Below are 19,362 nucleotides of genomic sequence, written 5' to 3'. Positions count from 1 at the left end.
TGCTGACTATCCCTGATTAATCTCTGCCTCTCCAAGTGAAGATTAATCCTGTCCCTCAGAATTTTTTCCAAAAGTTTCCCAGCCACTGATGTTAGACTCACCGGCCTGTAATTACCTGGTTTATCCCTGCTACCCTTCTTGAATAATGGCACCACACTCACTGTCCTCCAGACCTCTGGTACCTCTCCTGAGGCCAGAGAGGGTTTGAAAAAATTTGTGTCAGAGCCCCTGCTATCTCCTCCCTTGCCTCATATAACAGCCTGGGATACATCTCATCTGGGCCTGGGGATTTATCCACTTTTAAGCCAGCTAAAACAACTAATACTTCCTCCCTTTCAATGCTAATATGTTCAAGTATATCACAATCCCCCTCCCTGATCTCTACAGCTACATCGTCCTTCTCCATAGTGAACACAGATGAAAAGTAATCATTTAAAACCTCACCTATGTCCTCCAGCTCCACACACAGATTGCCACTTTGGTCCCAAATGGGCCCCAATCTTTCCCTGGTTATCCTCTTGCCCTTAATATACTTATAAAATGCCTTAGGATTTTCCTTTATCCTGCCCACCAGTGTTTTCTCCTGTTTCCTCTTCGCTCTCCATTTACTTTTTTTAGTACCCCCCCCCCCCCCTACACTTTCTGTACTCCTCTAATGCCTCTGCTGTTTTCAGTGCTCAGAATCTGCCATAAGCCTCGTTTTTTTTCCTGATCCAATCCTCCAGATCCCTTGACAATCAGGGTTCCCTGAACTTGTTGGTCACACCGTTCACCTTAACGGGTAAATGTTGGCTCTGAACTCTCACTATTTCCTCTTTGAATGACTCCCACTGGTCTGATGTAGATTTTCCTACAAGTAGCTGCTCCCAGTCTACTCTGTCCAGATCCTATTTTATCATATTAAAATTGGCCTTCCCCCAATTCAGTACCTTTATTTCTGGTCCGTCTTTGTTGTTTTCCATAACTACCTTAAATCTTACAGATTTATGGTCACTATCCCCAAAATGCTCCCCCACTGACACTTCTACCACTTGTCCAACTTCATTTCCTAGGGTTAGGTCCAGTACTGCCCCTTCTCTTGTAGGACTTTCTACGTACTGGCTCAAAAAGCTCTCCTATATGCATTTTAAGAATTCCGCTCCCTTTAAGCCTTTTACACTAAGACTATCCCAGTTGATTTTTTTTTTTAGAACATTACAGCGCAGTACAGGCCCTTCGGCCCTCGATGTTGCGCCGACCTGTGAAACCATCTGACCTACACTATTCCATTTTCATCCATATGTCTATCCAATGACCACTTAAATGCCCTTAAAGTTGGCGAGTCTTCTACTGTTGCAGGCAGGGCGTTCCACGCCCCTACTACTCTCTGAGTAAAGAAACTACCTCTAACATCTGTCCTATATCTATCACCCCTCAACTTAAAGCTATGTCCCCTCGTGTTTGCCATCACCATCCGAGGAACAAGACTCTCACTATCCACCTTATCTAACCTTCTGATTATCTTATATGTCTCTATTAAGTCACCTCTCCTCCTCCTTCTCTCCAACGAAAACAACCTCAAGTCCCTCAGCCTTTCCTCGTAAGACCTTCCCTCCATACCAGGCAACATCCTAGTAAATCTCCTCTGCACCCTTTCCAAAGCTTCCACATCCTTCCTATAATGCGGTGACCAGAACTGCACGCAATACTCCAGGTGCGGCCTCACCAGAGTTTTGTACAGCTGCAGCATGACCTCGTGGCTCCGAAACTTGATCCCCCTACTAATATAAGCTAACACACCATATGCCTTCTTAACCACCCTATTAACCTGGGTAGCAACTTTCAGGGATTTATGTACCTGGACACCAAGATCTCTCTGTTCATCTACACTACCAAGAATCTTCCCATTAGCCCAGTACTCTGCATTCCTGTTACTCCTTCCAAAGTGAATCACCTCGCACTTTTCCGCATTAAACTCCATTTGCCATCTCTCAGCCCACCTCTGCAGCCTATTTATGTCCCTCTGTACCCTACAACATCCTTCGGCACTATCCACAACTCCACCGACCTTCGTGTCATCCGCAAATTTACTAACCCACCCTTCTACACCCTCTTCCAGGTCATTTATAAAAATGACAAACAGCAGTGGCCCCAAAACAGATCCTTGCGGTACACCACTAGTAACTAAACTCCAGGATGAACATTTGCCATCAACCACCACCCTCTGTCTTCTTTCAGCTAGCCAATTTCTGATCCAAAGCTCTAAATCACCTTCAACCCCATACTTCCGTATTTTCTGCAATAGCTTACCGCGGGGAACCTTATCAAACGCCTTACTGAAATCCATATACACCACATCCACTGCTTTACCCTCATCCACCTGTTTGGTCACCTTCTCGAAAAACTCAATAAAGTTTGTGAGGCACGACCTACCCTTCACAAAACCGTGCTGACTATCGCTAATGAACTTATTCTTTTCAAGATGATTATAAATCCTGTCTCTTATAACCTTTTCCAACATTTTACCCACAACCGAAGTAAGGCTCACAGGTCGAAAATTACCAGGGCTGTCTCTACTCCCCTTCTTGAACAAGGGGACAACATTTGCTATCCTCCAGTCTTCCGGCACTATTCCTGTCGACAATGACGACATAAAGATCAAGGACAAAAGCTCTGCAATCTCCTCCCTGGCTTCCCAGAGAATCCTAGGATAAATCCCATCTGGCCCAGGGGACTTATCTATTTTCACACTTTGCAAAATTGCTAACACCTCCTCCTTGTGAACCTCAATCCCATCTAGCCTAGTAGTCTGAATCTCAGTATTCTACTCGACAACATTTTCTTTCTCTACTGTAAATACTGACGAAAAATATTCATTTAACGCCTTCCCCTATCTCCTCTGATTGCACACACAACTTCCCACTACTATCCTTGATTGGCCCTAATCTAACTCTAGTCATTCTTTTATTCCTGATATACCTATAGAAAGCCTTAGGGTTTTCCTTGATCCTATCCGCCAATGACTTCTCGTGTCCTCTCCTTGCTCTTCTTAGCTCTCCCTTTAGATCCTTCCTGGCTAGCTTGTAACTCTCAAGCGCCCTAACTGAGCCTTCACGTCTCATCCTAACATAAGCCTTTTTCTTCCTCTTGACAAGCGCTTCAACGTCTTTAGTAAACCACGGCTCCCTCGCTCGACAACTTCCTCCCTGCCTGACAGGTACATACTTATCAAGGACACGCAGTAGCTGCTCCTTGAATACGCTCCACATTTCGATTGTGCCCATCCCCTGCAGTTTCCTTCCCCATCCTACGCATCCTAAATCTTGCCTAATCGCATCATAATTTCCTTTCCCCCAGCTATAATTCTTGCCCTGCGGTATATACCTGTCCCTGCCCATCGCTAACCGAATTGTGATCACTATCACCAAAGTGCTCACCTACATCTAAATCTAACACCTGGCCGGGTTCATTACCCAGTACCAAATCCAATATGGCATCGCCCCTGGTTGGCCTGTCTACATACTGTGTCAGAAAACCCTCCTGCACACACTGGACAAAAACTGACCCATCTAAAGTACTCGAACTATAGTATTTCCAGTCAATATTTGGAAAATTAAAGTCCCCAATAACAACTACCCTGTTACTCTCGCTCCTGTCGAGAATCATCTTCGCTATCCTTTCCTCTACATCTCTGGAACTATTCGGAGGTCTATAGAAGACTCCCAACAGGGTGACCTCTCCTCTCCTGTTTCTAACCTCGGCCATACTACCTCAGTAGATGAGTCCTCAAACGTCCTTTCTGCCGCTGTAATACTCTCCTTGATTAACAATGCCACACCCCCCCCTCTTTTACCATCTTCTCTGTTCTTACTGAAACATCTAAATCCCGGAATCTGCAACATCCAATCCTGCCCCTGCTCTACCCATGTCTCCGAAATGGCCACAACATCGAGATCCCAGGTACCAACCCATGCTGCAAGCTCACCTTATTCCGGATGCTCCTGGCGTTGAAGTAGACACACTTTAAACCAAGTTCTTGCTTGCCAGTGCCCTCTTGCGTCCTTGTAACCTTATCCCTGACCTCACTACTCTCACCATCCTGTACACTGGAACTACAATTTAGGTTCCCATTCCCCTGCTGAATTAGTTTAAACCCCCCCGAAGAGCACTAGCAAATCTCCCCCCCAGGATATTGGTACCCCTCTGGTTCAGGTGAAGACCATCCTGTTTGTAGAGGTCCCACCTACCCCAGAAAGAGCCCCAATTATCCAGGAAACCAAAACCCTCCCTCCTACACCATCCCTACAGCCACGTGTTCAACTCCTCTCTCACCCTATTCCTCGCTTCGCTATCACGTGGCACGGGCAACAACCCAGAGATAACAACTCTGTTTGTTCTCGCTCTAAGCTTCCACCCTAGCTCCCTGAATTTCTGCCTTAAATCCCCATCTCTCTTCCTACCTATGTCGTTGGTGCCTATGTGGACCACGACTTGGGGCTGCTCCCCCTCCCCCTTAAGGATCCCAAAAACACGATCCGAGACATCACGAACCCTGACACCTGGGAGGCAACACACCAACCGTGAGTCTCTCTCGTTCCCACAGAACCTCCTATCTGTTCCCCTAACTATGGAGTCCCCAATGACTCATGTTCTGCTCCTCTTCCCCCTTCCCTTCTGAGAAACAGGGACAGACTCTGTGCCAGAGACCTGTACCCCATTGCTTACCCCTGGTAAGTCGTCCCCCGCAACAGTATCCAAAACGGTATACCTGTTGTTGAGGGAAACGGCCACAGGGGATCCCTGCACTGCCTGCTGGTTCCCTCTCCTTCCCCTGACGGTAACCCATCTACCTACTTCTTTTACCTTAGGTGTGACTACCTCCCCATAACTCCTCTCAATAACCCCCCCCCGCCTCCCAAATGATCCGAAGTTCATCCAGCTCCAGCTCCAGTTCCCTAACGCGGTTCTCGAGGAGCTGGGGTTGGGTGCACTTCCCGCAGATGCAGTCAGCAGGGACACTCTTGACGACCCTTACCTCCCACATTCTGCAGGAGGAACATACAATTGCCTTAACCTCCATTCCCACTATTCTAAATTCCCAACAAATCTACTTACCCAGCAGTCCCCTGGTCCTCCGAAAACAAAAGGGAATTAACTTTTAACTTACACTGAAACTGACTTCCCAGCTGCAAGTTCGCTCCGTACCTCCGCTTCTGTCAAGGCTGCTGCAACCAAAACTAAAAGAAAGTGATTTTAAACCGCCCAAATATATAGTTTTTACTTACCCAGCAGTCCCCTGGTCCTCCGAAAACAAAAGGGAATTAACTTTTAACTTACACTGAAACTGACTTCCCAGGTGCAAGTTCGCTCCGTACCTCCGCTTCTGTCAAGGCTGCTGCAACCAAAACTAAAAGAAAGTGATTTTAAACCGCCCAAATATATAGTTTTTACTTACCCAGCAGTCCCCTGGTCCTCTGAAAACAAAAGGGAATTAACTTTTAACTTACACTGAAACTGACTTCCCAGCTGCAAGTTCGCTCCGTACCTCCGCTTCTGTCAAGGCTGCTGCAACCAAAACTAAAAAAAAAAAAATTAGGTAAGTTGAAATCCCCTACTATTATTACCCTATTATTTTTACACCTCTCTGAGATTTCCGTACATATCTGCTCCTCTATCTCTCCCTGCCTGTTTGGAGGCCTGTAGTACACTCCCAGCAAAGTGATTGCCCCCTTTTTGTTTTTAAGTTCTACCCGTATGGCCTCATTTGAAGAACCTTCTGAGATATCATCCCTCCTTACTACAGTAATTGATTCCTTGATCAACAGTGCAATGCCACCTCCTCTTTTATCCCCTCCCCTGTCACGCCTGAAGATTCTATACCCTGGAATATTAAGCTGCCAGTCCTGCCCCTCCTTCAACCATGTCTCTGTGAAAGCAACAATATCATAATCCCATGTGCTTATCAATGCCCTCAATTCATCTGCCTTACTACTAAGACTCCTTGCATTAAAATAGATGCAATCCAGCCTTGCATTTTTCCCTTGTGCCTTAACAGGTCTATATTTGCTCTGCCTTCCAGACTGACTCAGTTTCTCTTCTAAAACTGAGCATCACCCCCTACAGTACCTCCACTCTGTATCCCATTCCCCTGCCAAATTAGTTTAAAACACCCACAACAGCACTAGCAAACCTCCCAACAAGGATGTTGGTCCCGTTCTGGTTCAGGTGTAACCTGTCCAACTTGTACAGGTCCCACCTTTGCCAGAAACAAACCCAGTGATCCCGGAAACTAAAGTCCTCCCTCCTGCACCATCTCATTCATCTGCTCTATCCTCCTATTCCTATACTCACTAGCACGTGGCACCAGGAGTAATCCAGAGATTACAACCTTTGAGGTCCTGATTTTTAATCTGCTACCTAGCTCCCTAAATTCTTGTTGCAGGACCTCATCCCTCTTTTTACATATGTTGTTGGTACCAATGTGAACCGCGACCTCTGACTGTTCACCCTGCCCCTTCTTGATTGAATTTTTTGTGGAAGTGACTAGATGCATAGATGTGGGTAAAGCAGTTAATGTAGTCTATATGAACTTCAGTAAGGCTTTTGATAAGGTCCCGCATAGGAAATTGGTCGAGAAGGTAAGAGCCCATGGGATCCAGGGCAATTTGGCAAATTGGATCCAAAATTGGCTTAGTGGCAGGAGGCAGAGGGTGATGGTCGAGGAAGATGATGGCAGGAGGCAGAGGGTGATGCGAATGGAAGCCTGTGACCAGTGGTGTACCGCAGGGATCGGTACTGGACCCTTACTGTCTGTAGTGTACATTAATGATTTAGACGTGAATATAGGAGGTATGATCAGTAAGTGCGCAGATGACACGAAAATTGGTTGTGTCGTAAATAGTGAGGAGGAAAGCCTTAGATTAAAGGACGATATAGTTGGGCTGGTTAAGATGGGCGGAGCAATGACAAATGGAATTTAGTCCTGAGAAGCGTGAGGTGATGCACTTTGGGAGGACTAACAAGGTAAGGGAATATACAACGGGTGGTAGGACCCTAGGAAGTACAGAGGGTCAGAGGGACCTTGGTGTACTTGTTCATAGATCACTGAAGGCAGTCGCACAGGTAGATAAGGTGGTTAGGAAGGCATATGGGATGCTTGCCTTTATTAGCCGAGGCATAGAATATAAGAGCAGGGAGGTTATGATGGAGCTGTATAAAACGCTGCTTAAGCTACAGCTGGAGTACTGTGTATAGTTCTGGTCACCACATTATAGGAAGGATGTGATTGCACTAGAGAGGGTGCAGAGGAGATTCACCAGGATATTACCTGGGCTGGAGCATTTCAGCTATGAAGAGTGACTGGATAGGCTGGGGTTGTTTTCCTTAGAACAGAGAAGGCTTAGTGGGAACCTGATTGAAGTATACAAAATTATGAGGGGTATTGATAGGATAGATATAAAGAAACTTTTTCCCTTAGCGGTGGGGTCAATGACCAGGGGGCATAGATTTAAGGTAAGGGGCAGGAGGTTTAGAGGGGATTTGAGGAAAAAATTTTTCACCCAGAGGGTGGTTGGAATCTGGACTACACTGCCTGAAGAGGTGGTGGAGGCAGGAACCCTCACAACATTTAAGACGTATTTAGATGAGCACTTGAAACGACATAGCATACAAGGCTATGGGGCCAAGTGCTGGAAAATGGGATTAGATTGGATGGGTGCTTGATGGTTGGCGCAGACACATTGGGCCGAAGGGCCTGTTTCTGTGCTGTATAACTCTATGACTCTATGATTGTGCCTTGTCCTTTTTCATGGCTATTCAGTCCCAGTTTCCAAACTATCAGATTGATTCTAACAACCTCAGTTCTTCCCTCCAATTGTTCGAATTGTTTGATGCTGACACAGGTGAAAAGCTGGCTCATAGTTTTAAAATAGCGACTAGCAGTTTAAAATCCTAAAGGTTGACATGAATGATGTTGGGTTTTTGCAAACTTCTCAAGCTGAAGCAGTATGAGATATTTGTGTATATGAAATGCCGACAGGTCTACTACATGGATTAACAGGGATACATCATGGCAGATTTTTTCTTAATATTTGTGAGAATTAAGGTGTGGGAATTTTGGGAACCTGCCATCAGCATTAAGCACTCCCAGATTACATATAGCACAGCCAAATGCAGGGGTAAAGCTTCCAGCTTCAGAAGAGCACCTGCGCCACACACACCCCACCTACAATTGTGACATTTCTTTATTTCACCTCTAACCATCCCGAGGCATGTTTAAGTTAGATTTGTGTTTTGTCCCACAGGTCCCTAACCAATTGAAACTGAGTTGGTGGAACTCATTTGATATTGGATCCCAGACAGAAGAAACCTGCTTTACTGCAGTATAGGGTGAATTTGAACTCGGTTCTCAGAGGTAAAGTTTAACCCACTTTGCCACCAGTGTTCTGCCAGAGATTCTTTTAATTTTACTACAGTTCACTTTTCAACACTTTCTTATTTGTGGATGAATTGATTTACATTTATATATGCTCCACATACACTCTATCCAAGCCAATGCAAATTTCCCTGAACATGCTCTTTTACATCCACTCAATATACACATGGAGAGATTGCAGGGGAACCAATAGATAGTGAGTTGGAAGTGGGGGGGATGGGATTGTGTCTCTGACGATTGCAAGGGGCGGGTGGTGGTGGTCGGGGTAGGGAGAGATGGAAATCACTGGGGAGTCTGGCTGATTGTGGTGTGGGGGGTCGTGGGGGGGGGGGGCGGATGGGACTCTAGATTACAAGGGCAGAGAAAGATGGAGTTTGTGGGGTGAAAGAGGTGCGAGAGTGATCACAGCAGGTTTGTTTGAGGGGCTGGAGGGAAGCACTGCTGCTTGGTTCTAGCTCATAAATAGTTTTGGAAAACCACTTAACACCTGGATCTGGCAGCTTCCACCTCCCTGCAGCTGCTGGGTTTCCAAGCCCTGGGAAACCCAGACCTCAGCTGTTAAATTTAAATAGTATCAAAATGTGAGGAACACAGCCTCATTCACACATATATATATACATATATATATATCATTGACCTGCCTCTCTAGAGCATTTTACTTGGATGCCCCTAAATTCGCCCCAGTTAAACCTGTGGTAGGTGTCCTCATGGTGGCTCGGGGTCAGGTTTCACATTTTTAACAATTTAATCTTCTCCCTCCTGTCATGGTGGGGTTAAAATTCCCCTCGACAAAAGTTATTATAATCCTGTTTTGAACACTACCTACTTAATAGCATTTCTGTGAGACAGTCTTTCTCTGGAGTTCGGTGAAGGGGAGAGGAGGTGCTCTATTTTCTCCTTTTTTTTCAGACTTTTTAACCTTCCAGTATTTGGTTCCTGCTTCGGTGCAGTGGAAGGAGCTGTTTGGTGAGTACCTGGTAAGCTATTCTACTTATAATAATAGTCTGTAAAGTTAAGGTATGGCAAGGCAGCTCTGCCAAGTGGAATTTACATCCTGCAGTATGTGGAAAGTCATGGACGCACCACGTGTCCTCGATGAACACATCTGCAGGAAGTGTCACCGGCTGCAGAAACTCCAAGTTTTGGAACTCGAGCAGCGCTGGAGTCACTGTTGTGCATCCACGAGGTGGAGGACTACGTGGATAGCACATTTAAGGAGGTGGTCACACCGCAGGTTAGAAGTATACAGGCAGATAGGGACTGGGTGACCACCAGGCAGTCTAAGAGAACCAGGCAGGTAGTGCAGGAGTCTGCTGAGACGATCACACTTGCTAGTCGGTTTTCCATTTTGGATACTGGTGAGGGTGATGGTTCTTCAGAGGAGTGCAGTCAGAGCCAAGTTAGTGGCACCACAGATGGCTCAGCTGCACAGGAGGGGAGGAAGAGGAGTGGAAGAGCAGTAGTGATAGGGGATTCATTAGTTAGGAGAACAGACAGGCTTTTCTGCGGCAGTAAACATGACTCCAGGATGGTGTGTTGCCTCCCTGGTACCAGGGTCAAGGATGTCACGGAGCAGCTACAGGACATTCTTCTGGGGGAGAGTGAACAGCCAAAGGTCGTGGTCCACATCGGTACCAATGACTTAGGTAAGAACGGGGATGAGGTCCTGAAAGCAGATTTTAGGGAGCTAGGAAGGAGATTAAAAAGCAAGACCTCAAAAGCGGTAATCTCAGGATTACTCCCAGTCCCACGTTCAAGTGAGAATAAGAATAGGATAATTGAGCAATTGAACACGTGGCTGGAGAACTGGTATAGGAGGGTTGGCATCAAATTTCTGAGACATTGGGACTGGTTCTGGGGCAGGTGGGACATGATGGACAGGTTGCATATTAGCAGGACTGGGACAAATATCCTCGCAGGGAGATTTGCTAGTGCTGTTGGGGTGGGTTTAAACTAAATTGTCAGGGGGATGGAAACCTGAGAGGGAGCTCAGATTGGAGGGAAGCAAAACTGGTAACTTGTCTGCGTATGGAAACCAGGAGCAAGTATTGGAGAGTAATACCGAGATGCACAGAATACTGGGGGAGATAGATAGCCCAAGAGTAGGGAATAGTACATTATTAGGTGATGTCAGAGTAAGGGAGAAAGTAATAAAGTCTGAATCAGGGTTAATGTGCACGTATGTGAATGCACGGAGTGTGGTTAATAAGACTGGTGAGTTACAGGCGCAGATTGCCATTGGAAATATGATATTGTCGCTATAACAGAGACCTGGCTCAAAGAAGGGCAGGACTGGGTGTTAAATATTCCTGGATACAAGGTGCTCAGGAAAGATAGGAAAGGGAAAAAAGGGGTAGGGGTGGCAGTATTGATCAAGGAGACCATTGCAGTGCTGGAGAAAAAGGATGTCCCAGAGGTGTTGAGGACAGAATCAATTTGGCTAGAGCTAAGGAACAAAAATGGTGCGGTTACATTGCTCGATGTTGTCTATAAGCCACCAGCTGATGGGAAGGACATGGAGGAACAAATTTGCAAGGAAATTAGAGAAAGATGCAAAAATTATAGGGTAGTTATAATGGGGGACTTTACTTATCCAAACATAGACTGGGATAATAGTAGTGTAAAGGGCAGTGAGGGGCAAGAGTTCCTAGAGTGTGTTCAGGAAAATTTGCTAGTCCAATGCGAAAAGAGGCGCTGCTAGACCTAGTTTTGGCAATGAGGTGGGCCATGTGGATCAAATATCAGTAGGAGATCATTTAGGGGATGGTGATCATTGTATCATAAGGCTTAGGCTGACTATGGAAAAAGACAAAGAGCAATCCAGGGTAAGAATAATTAACTGGGGGAAGGCTAACTTGAATGGGGTAAGAATGGAGCTGGGGCGAATAAATTGGAGTCAAAAGCTGGCAGGAAAACTGGTAGATGAAAAATGGGCTGCCTTCAAAGAAGAGATAGTTTGGGCACAGTCAAGGTATGTTCCCTCCCAGGAGAAAAGTAAGGCAAACAAATCCAGAGCTCTCTGGATGACAAAAAAGGTAGAGATTATGATAAAGAAGAAAGAGTGTGCTTATGAAAGATGCCAGGTAGAAAATACTATTGAGAACCAGGCTGAATATAGAAGGTCCAGAAGGGAAGTGAAAAAGCAAATAAAGAAGCAAAGAGAGAACATGAAAAGGGACTGGCAGCTAACATTAAAGGAAATCCCAAAGTTTTCTATAGGCACATAAATAGTAAAAGGTGGTAAAAGGAGGAGTGGGGCTGATTAGAGATTTACACATGGAGGCAGAGGGCATATCTGAGGTATTAAATGAATACTTTGCATCTGTCTTTGCCAAGGCAGAAGATGCAACCCAGGCAATGTTGAAAGAGGAGGTAAGTCAGACACCAGAGAGGATTAAAATTGATAAAGAAAAAGTATTAGATAGGCTGTCTGTGCTTAAAGTGGATAAAGCACCAGGGCTGGATGGGATGCATCCAAGGATACTGAGGGAACTGAGGGTGGAAATCGCAGTGGCACTGGCCATAATTTTTCAGTCTTCCTTAGTCTCGGGGGAGGTGCCAGAGGACTGGAGAATTGCAACCGTTACACCCTTGTTCAAAAAAAGGTGTAAAGATAAGCCCAGCAACTACAGGCCAGTCAGTTTAACTTCGGTTGTGGGAAAACTTCTGGAAAAAATAATTAGGGACAAGATCAATAGTCACATGGACAAATGTGAGTTAATTAAGGAAAGCCAGCATGGATTTCTTAAGGGAAAATCATGTTCAACTAACTTGCTGAAGTTTTTTGAGGAGGTAACAGAGAGGGTTGATGAAGGCAATGCAATTGATGTGGTGTACATGGACTGTCAAAAGGTGTTTGATACAGTGCCACACAACAGACTTGTGAGCAAACTTGTAGCTCATAGAATACAAGGGATGATAACAACATGGATACAAAATTGGCTGAGTGAGAGGAAACAAAGAGTAGTGGTTAATGGATGTTTTTCAGCCTGGAGGAAGGCTTGTAGTGGAGTTCCCCAGGGATCAGTGTTGGCACCCTTGATTTTCCTCATATATGTTAATGACCTAGACCTTGGTGTACAGGGCACAATTTCAAAGTATTCAGATGATACGAAACTTGAAAGCATTGTGAACTGTGAGGAAGATAGTATAGAACTTCAAAAGGACATAGACAAGTTGATGGAATGGGCAGACAGGTGGCAGATGAAGTTCAATGCAGAGAAATGTGAAGTTATTCATTTTGGTAGGAAGAACATGGAGTAACAATATAGAATAAAGGGTACAATTCTAAAGAGGGTGCAGGAGCAGAGGGACCGAGGTGTATATGTGCATAAGTCATCGAAGATGGCAGGACAGGTTGAGAGAGCAGTTAATAAAGCATACAGTACCCTGAGCTTTGTTAATAGGAGAATAGAGTACAAGAGTAAAGAAGTTATGTTGAACTTGTATAAGACACTAGTTCGGCCTCAGCTGGAGTATTGCGCCCAATTCTGGGCGCCACACTTGAGGAAAGACGTGAGGGCATTGGAGAGAGTACAGAAAAGATTCACGAGAATGGTTCCAGGGATGAGGAATTTCAGTTATGAAGATCGATTGGAGAAGTTAGGACTGTTTTCTTGGGAGAAGAGAAGGCTGAGTGGTGATTTGATCGAGGTATTCAAAATCATGAGGGGTCTGGACAGAGAAGATAAAGAGAAACTGTTTTCACTCATGAAAGGATCGAGAATGAGGGGGCACAGATTTGAAGTATTTGATAAGAGAAGCAAAAGTGACATCAGGAAAAACTTTTTCACACAGCGAGTGGTTAAGGTTTGGAATGTGCTGCCTGAGAACGTGATGGAGGCAGTTTCAATTGACGTATTCAAAAGGGAATTAGACAGTTATATGAAAAAGAATGCAGAGTTGTGGGGAGAAGACAGGGCAATGGAACTGAGGGAATTGCTCTTTCCGAGAGATGGTGTGGGCACGATGGGCCGAATGGCCTCCTTCTGCACTGAAACGATTCTGTGATTCATTGACTTTTAATCCCTAATACTATAAAGCATCATAGTCTGGCTTCTGAATGGGTACTTTTTGTGTCAATCACTTTTTCTTTTCCACGGCTAGTTATTGAGCATCTATAAAGGGAAAATATATAAAGTTAAAGGGGAAAATTTTGTTCGGCCCACAATGATATCAATAAGGAATGCCCATAGGTAGTGGCCGGCAGCGCTGTCTGCCCCCTGGGGATTTGATATAAGCTATTACACAAACAAATTTTCCCCAATATTGTCTTGTGTGTACCCTTGTGTAGCCTGATGGTTACACACCTGAAATGTTCGAATCTGTCCATCCTTGTTAGAGCTGTTGACTTACTTGCATTTCCAAAATTTGCTGTTTTTATTTCAGTATTTGTGGTCCTTTTTGATATTATTCTTTGTTTTCTATTCCATTGGGTTGAAGTGTGGAATTCTCTTATGCTTTTTCCTGAAATAAGCCATGTGATTTAATTTTAAACAAGTAAATAAATTGAATTTGCAGGCAGCCATTTAAAAATGGAATTCATTTACAGGGGCAAATAAAATGTTGCTAGATGTTTTGCACTAGTTCTGGTATCTGGTGATTGGATGTTCTTGTTCTTGTTGTAATGCTTCCTTGCCAGCTACATTTAATTCATGTAACCACACAACTCCAAGCTTGAATTCAACACTGGTTCCTCTAATAAAAGCAAAATACTTCAGATGCTGGAAATCTGAAATAAAAACAAGAAATTCTGGAAATACTCAGCAGGTCTAGCAGCATCAGTGGAGAGAGAAGCTGCCAGACCTGCTGAGTATTTCCAGCATTTCTTGTTTTTATTTCTGGTTCCTCTAACTTGCACAGACTCAGTCAAGAAGAACTTGGACAAGAAGCAAAGTGGAATCATCTTGGATTTTTTTTTGTCTAGTGAGAACAAAAATTGTTTTGTAAATTTAGCCATAGCAATGAATATGAAGTGTTAGTTTAATTTAATTGCTATAATTATCTTTCAGGCCAGACGCATGTTTTAACGTATATTGAAGATGCAGTGTGTCAATTGTTGGAATATAAGGAGGAGTACAGTAAGCTTGGGATTACCAGATTCCTCGCTGAATAGTAAGTAGAAAAACACTTTTAAGTAATGTTGCTTATTGGAACCACAGTGATCTAAAATGAGTCAATATGTGGAGAATAAATGTTTTAAATCAAATTATGGTTAATTTCATGAAATAGCAAATCCATCTTCTTTGGCTTCTTTAATAAACTTGAAGCTAAATTGAATTTCATGCCTGATTTGTGATGATCTGTTGATGTATTTTTCGGCATATAGCTACCATATAAAGATTCCAGGTCAGTTGCTTCTTGTGTGGTTTTATTGCAAGTGGTGCTATTGACTTCGGTCCCCGCCACAAACTCTGTTCCCTAGCCACCGACTCCATCCCTCTTCCTGGTAACTATCTGAGGCGGAACCAGTCTGTTCACAACTTTGGTGTTATATTTGACTCCAACCACCTACTTCCACCTCACTGACATTGCCCAATTCCGCCCCTGCCTCAGCTCATCTGCTGCTGAGACTCTCATTCATACCTTTGTTATCTCTAGACTTGACTATTCCAATGCACTCCTGGCCAGCATTCCACCTTCTACCCTCAGTAAACTTGAGGTTATCCAAAAGCCCTGCTGCCCATGTGGTAACTTGCAGCAAGTCCCATTCACCCGTCATTCCTATGCCCGCTGACCTACATTGGTTCCTGGTTAAGCAATGCCTTGATTTAAAAATGCTCATCCTTGTTTTCAAATCTCTCCGTGGCCTCGCCCTTCCTTTTCTCTCTAACCCACTCCAGTTCCATAACCCTCTGAGGTATTTGCATTCTTCTTGAACATACCCAATTTTAATCATTCCAGCATTGGTGGCCGTGCCTTCAGCAGCTAAGGCCCTATGCTCTGGAATTCCCTCCATAAATCTCTGCCATCTCTACCTCTCTTTCTTCCTTTAAGGTTCTCCTCAAAACCAACCTCTTTGAACAAGCTTTTGGTCCTCTCCCTAATATCTTTTTACGTGGCTTGGTGTCAAATCTTTTTTGATTACGCTCCTGTGAAGTGCCTTGGCATGTGTTATGATATTAAAAGTGCTATATAAGTACAAATTGTTGTTGGATTAAATGTTTTGCTGCAATGTCTGTAATCCATGTCAACAGTTTGATGTGTGATGGGTACTATATGTTTTACAGCAGCATTTATGTCTTTGTAGTTCTAAAGGGCTCTTTTCAGTCCATTATTTTCCCAGCAATTTAAACTAAACCTGTTTTAGTGCAAATTAGAACCAATATATCCCGAGTATTCACATTAAGGGAATATTAGTTTAATATTGATTTTCAAGTTAACAATGTCAGTTTATTTTATATGAAACTTAAAAAATCCATCCATGCTGTTCCGATCATCTAATTCATGGTTTGTATTAATATTTTAGAGGTCACTTTTAGTTTTGGGGAATGAAATGTGTAGCTGTAAGAATTTCAAAAGGTTGCAGACCACCGAAGATTTAAAGTTCAAAGGTTTCTCCATGAGTATTTACAGAGACAGAGTTAGAGAGATGAGAGCCATGAAACTACAGGTGGGCTTGGTTAGTTGGGGAATTGGAACCAGAAGGTATGGAAGGTATTGCTTTGTCATTGTTAGCAATATCAATTATTCATGTGGGTATCTGAAATAAAAGAGATGCTTGGAGTTGGAGGTAATTGGCTTAAATTGCTATCTGGGACATCCCACGTGCACCAAATTGGTATGGAAATAGATGATGCACTAAAACAGGTTTAGCTTAAATTGCTGGGAAATTAATGGACTGAAAAGAGCCCTTTAGAACTACAAAGACATAAATGCTGCTGCAAAACATATAGTACCCATCACACATCAAACTGTTGACATGGATTACAGACATTGCAGCAAAACATTTAGTCCAACAACAAACCCTTTGGTCAGGGTTTTGTTTACTCTGTGCTTGCTGACACAGTCAGGCAGTTGGCTCTTGGAAAGCAGTTGGATTTGAGAGCGGCTGGACTCAGGAGAAGAGGCCATCAGCAACCAGAGGTGTTTTTGTTTTTAGTAAGGCCCAGGCTCAAGCTGCGAAGTCCAGATTCGGGAGGTGTTGGAAGAAAACTGGAGGATTGCCTAGTGGAAGATAGAGGGGGAATCCTCAGAAGATGTCATACCTCGATGACAGCTGAGAAACTAAGGAATCCAATTGAATTCCTAAGAGCTGTGGTACACTTTGGATTGGTCCCAGGAGAAGTGAACACGCCACCAAGACCCTGTAACATATAGGGGAACTCTTGGGGTGGAAGTAACAGTCAAATGGGCATGTACTGTTGAGATTTAGAGTTTGAAGTATACGTCTTCATGTTCTGTTAAGATTTTGAGTTGTTGAAACTATAAGTATTTTCAAATTGTGTGTTAAGTTTGTAGTGTTTTTCTTTGGTTAACTCTTGTACAGTAAAGTTTTTTGTTTAAAAAGTGAAATCTTGTGGCATAATTCTTTCAGTAATAACTGGGAATTCGACTTTCTCTTTTTAAAAGTTAGCGGTCCCTAACGAGATCGTAACATGCAAATAAAGATGTGAACATTTTCATTAGTAACTCTGTCCAGCCACACAGATCAGAAGCTCCTAAAATCTTCTATCTAGCCCCCTTCTTTCTATAATATTCTGTGTCAATTTCTCTCCTTCCTCCTCTGCTGAAAGTATTAACTCCTTGTTACTTTATAGTTCCATGGTCTCTGTTTTCCTTCTGGTACCATGGCCAAGAGACTAATCTTGATATGCAAGCCCTGATGATGTGTGTTATCAGGGTTTTTTACTGTTACGACCGAGGTGGGAGGAGTGCACTGTTTATTCTAGTTCCACTTCTCCAAGGGTCACGATATATATTTAAATTTTTCCCACTTACCGATACGATCAGTCATAGACTCTATTTTTATCCCAGAATAAAACACACTAACCAGGTTTCTTTAATAAACAGCAAAATTATCAGTTTATTATAAAACAAGTGTTAACCAGTAAGGAAATAAAGCATAAACACACAGATTGAAATATTGAAGTTCGCTTTTTACCTTAGCCCCTCACACTCATACGCACACGCATACACATACACCAGTTAACGGGAAAAATAAAGGGATTTTGCATTTTAGAGCTCTATTGCAATAAAAGGCAAAAAAACACTTGGGTTAAATACTTGATAATTCATGAAGAAGAAAAAGAAGATATGGAAAGATGTCCTTTGTTTTGGTTTGGCGTCCCAAATGCTCCCAGAACAGTTCTTTTCAGGCGATGTTGAAGATCAGTTTGGGTAGGCTTCCAGGAAATGCAGCAACAGAGGTTTCAGACACAAGCCTTACAGGAGGAATGCAGCCATAGTTTCAGGCTGCTTCTTACTCTTGCTTTTCAGCTCCTTGAGAGATGGAAACATGGCAGGCTTTTTCCAAACAGCTGGACAGACTGGGTTGGGGTGGTTTGTTCTTCTTGGCACATTTTCTCCAACTCCTTTTCAAAACACTGTTCATCTCCAACTGCCTTTTGTAACAATTCAAAGTGAAACCAAAAACATTCCAGAAGTCAATCCACCAGACCGCTATAAATCTTGACCTGTCACTTTTTTGTAAACATCTTCCCAAGTCAAAAACAACCTCTGCTGGATAATTATCTTCCAGTATATGTTTGTTTTCAAGCTCAGTCCAAAAACCTTCTGGTGACCTCCCTTAAAAAAGCACACAAAGTTCCAGCTTCTATGGAATCTTTTCTTTTTGAAGCACCAATTTTCAAAATTTACCAAAGAAAGGAAGCACTCATAACAGTACTTACATGGAGGCACCCAAGACTCATCACCCTCACAGACTGACATTAACTCTCTACTCCAATGCAACAAGAAGTTGCATTTATATACCACATTTCATGTTCAATAACATTTTAAGGACTGCACAGAAGCATTATCAAAACATTAAGCATTGTCAAATGACAGGATACATTAAGAGCGGTGACTAAAACTTTGGTCAAAGTGATAGGTTTAAAGAAGGAAAGAGAAGGCAAGAGGAGGAATGTACTGAATTTAACGTCCTCAATTCCAAATCCTTTCACTGTCTGGTCTCAACCCTTCCTCAGCCTCTTCCAGACTATATCACTTAATATTCTCCACCTTTAGAAGCTTATCTTTTTAATGAAGCCTTGGGGAATCTCTCCTAAATCTCTCACAGTGGCTCAGCATTTGTTTATTTATCTTTAGTCATCATATTTTTGCTTGTTTGCTCGATAAATCACTGCGGATTATCTTACATTGAAAGCACTATATAAGAACAACAACTATTGGTTTTAGGTGCCTTTAACATGTACAAATTTAGCCATGCATATGCAAAATGGATGCCGGTCCAGGACAGGAGAGAATGAGGGGTGACCAAAAGTTTGGTTGAAAAGATGAGTTTTAGATGCATTTTTAAAGGAGGAGGTGGATTCACAAAAGGCTGGAGTTGGTAGAAAAAAATGTTGAGGGTGAGAGGCAATATAGAATGGAGGAGATAGTGAAGGTCGGATGGGGAATGGTTATGAGGAGCTATTGGGATATAAATGCAAGTGTTATTACTGTTGCCATAATCTGGCTTCACACTTGAATAGTGAAAACTACATATTTAAACAATCGAGCCTATAGTTTTACTTGAAGTTTTTCCCTATCACTATGAATGATACAATTGCATAGCCCTAACCATCAACTTAAGGTGAGCAACTGCAACCCGCTGTTTATATATAATGTTATAATGTGAGATAATTGTTTTTACTTAAGTTGGTGTGAACAGCAGTCAGAAACTTTCAACAAAAATTGTGCCCTGACTAAGAAAAAGTAGTCTTATCAGGCTGTTATTGTAGTGCATGCATTTGTGAGCGGTCGTGTGTGTATGTGTGTGTGAGGAG

General features: G+C 43.2%; 1 protein-coding gene across 1 annotated transcript in view; it reads left to right on the top strand.

The window, feature by feature from the left end:
• cstpp1 (centriolar satellite-associated tubulin polyglutamylase complex regulator 1) overlaps window positions 1-19,362 on the top strand; it is a 458,657-nt gene that overhangs the window by 112,500 nt on the left and 326,795 nt on the right. Inside the window, exon 2 of the mRNA XM_068046902.1 lies at window positions 14,425-14,527. Coding sequence (XP_067903003.1) covers window positions 14,425-14,527 — 103 coding nt within the window. The remainder of the gene's footprint in view (window positions 1-14,424; window positions 14,528-19,362) is intronic.

The sequence above is a fragment of the Heterodontus francisci genome, chromosome 14 (genome assembly GCF_036365525.1).
Source record: "Heterodontus francisci isolate sHetFra1 chromosome 14, sHetFra1.hap1, whole genome shotgun sequence".
In the NCBI taxonomy this organism is placed as follows: domain Eukaryota; kingdom Metazoa; phylum Chordata; class Chondrichthyes; order Heterodontiformes; family Heterodontidae; genus Heterodontus; species Heterodontus francisci.
The sequence above is the reverse complement of the archived record's forward strand: the minus strand, read 5'-3'. Positions and strand labels throughout refer to the sequence as shown.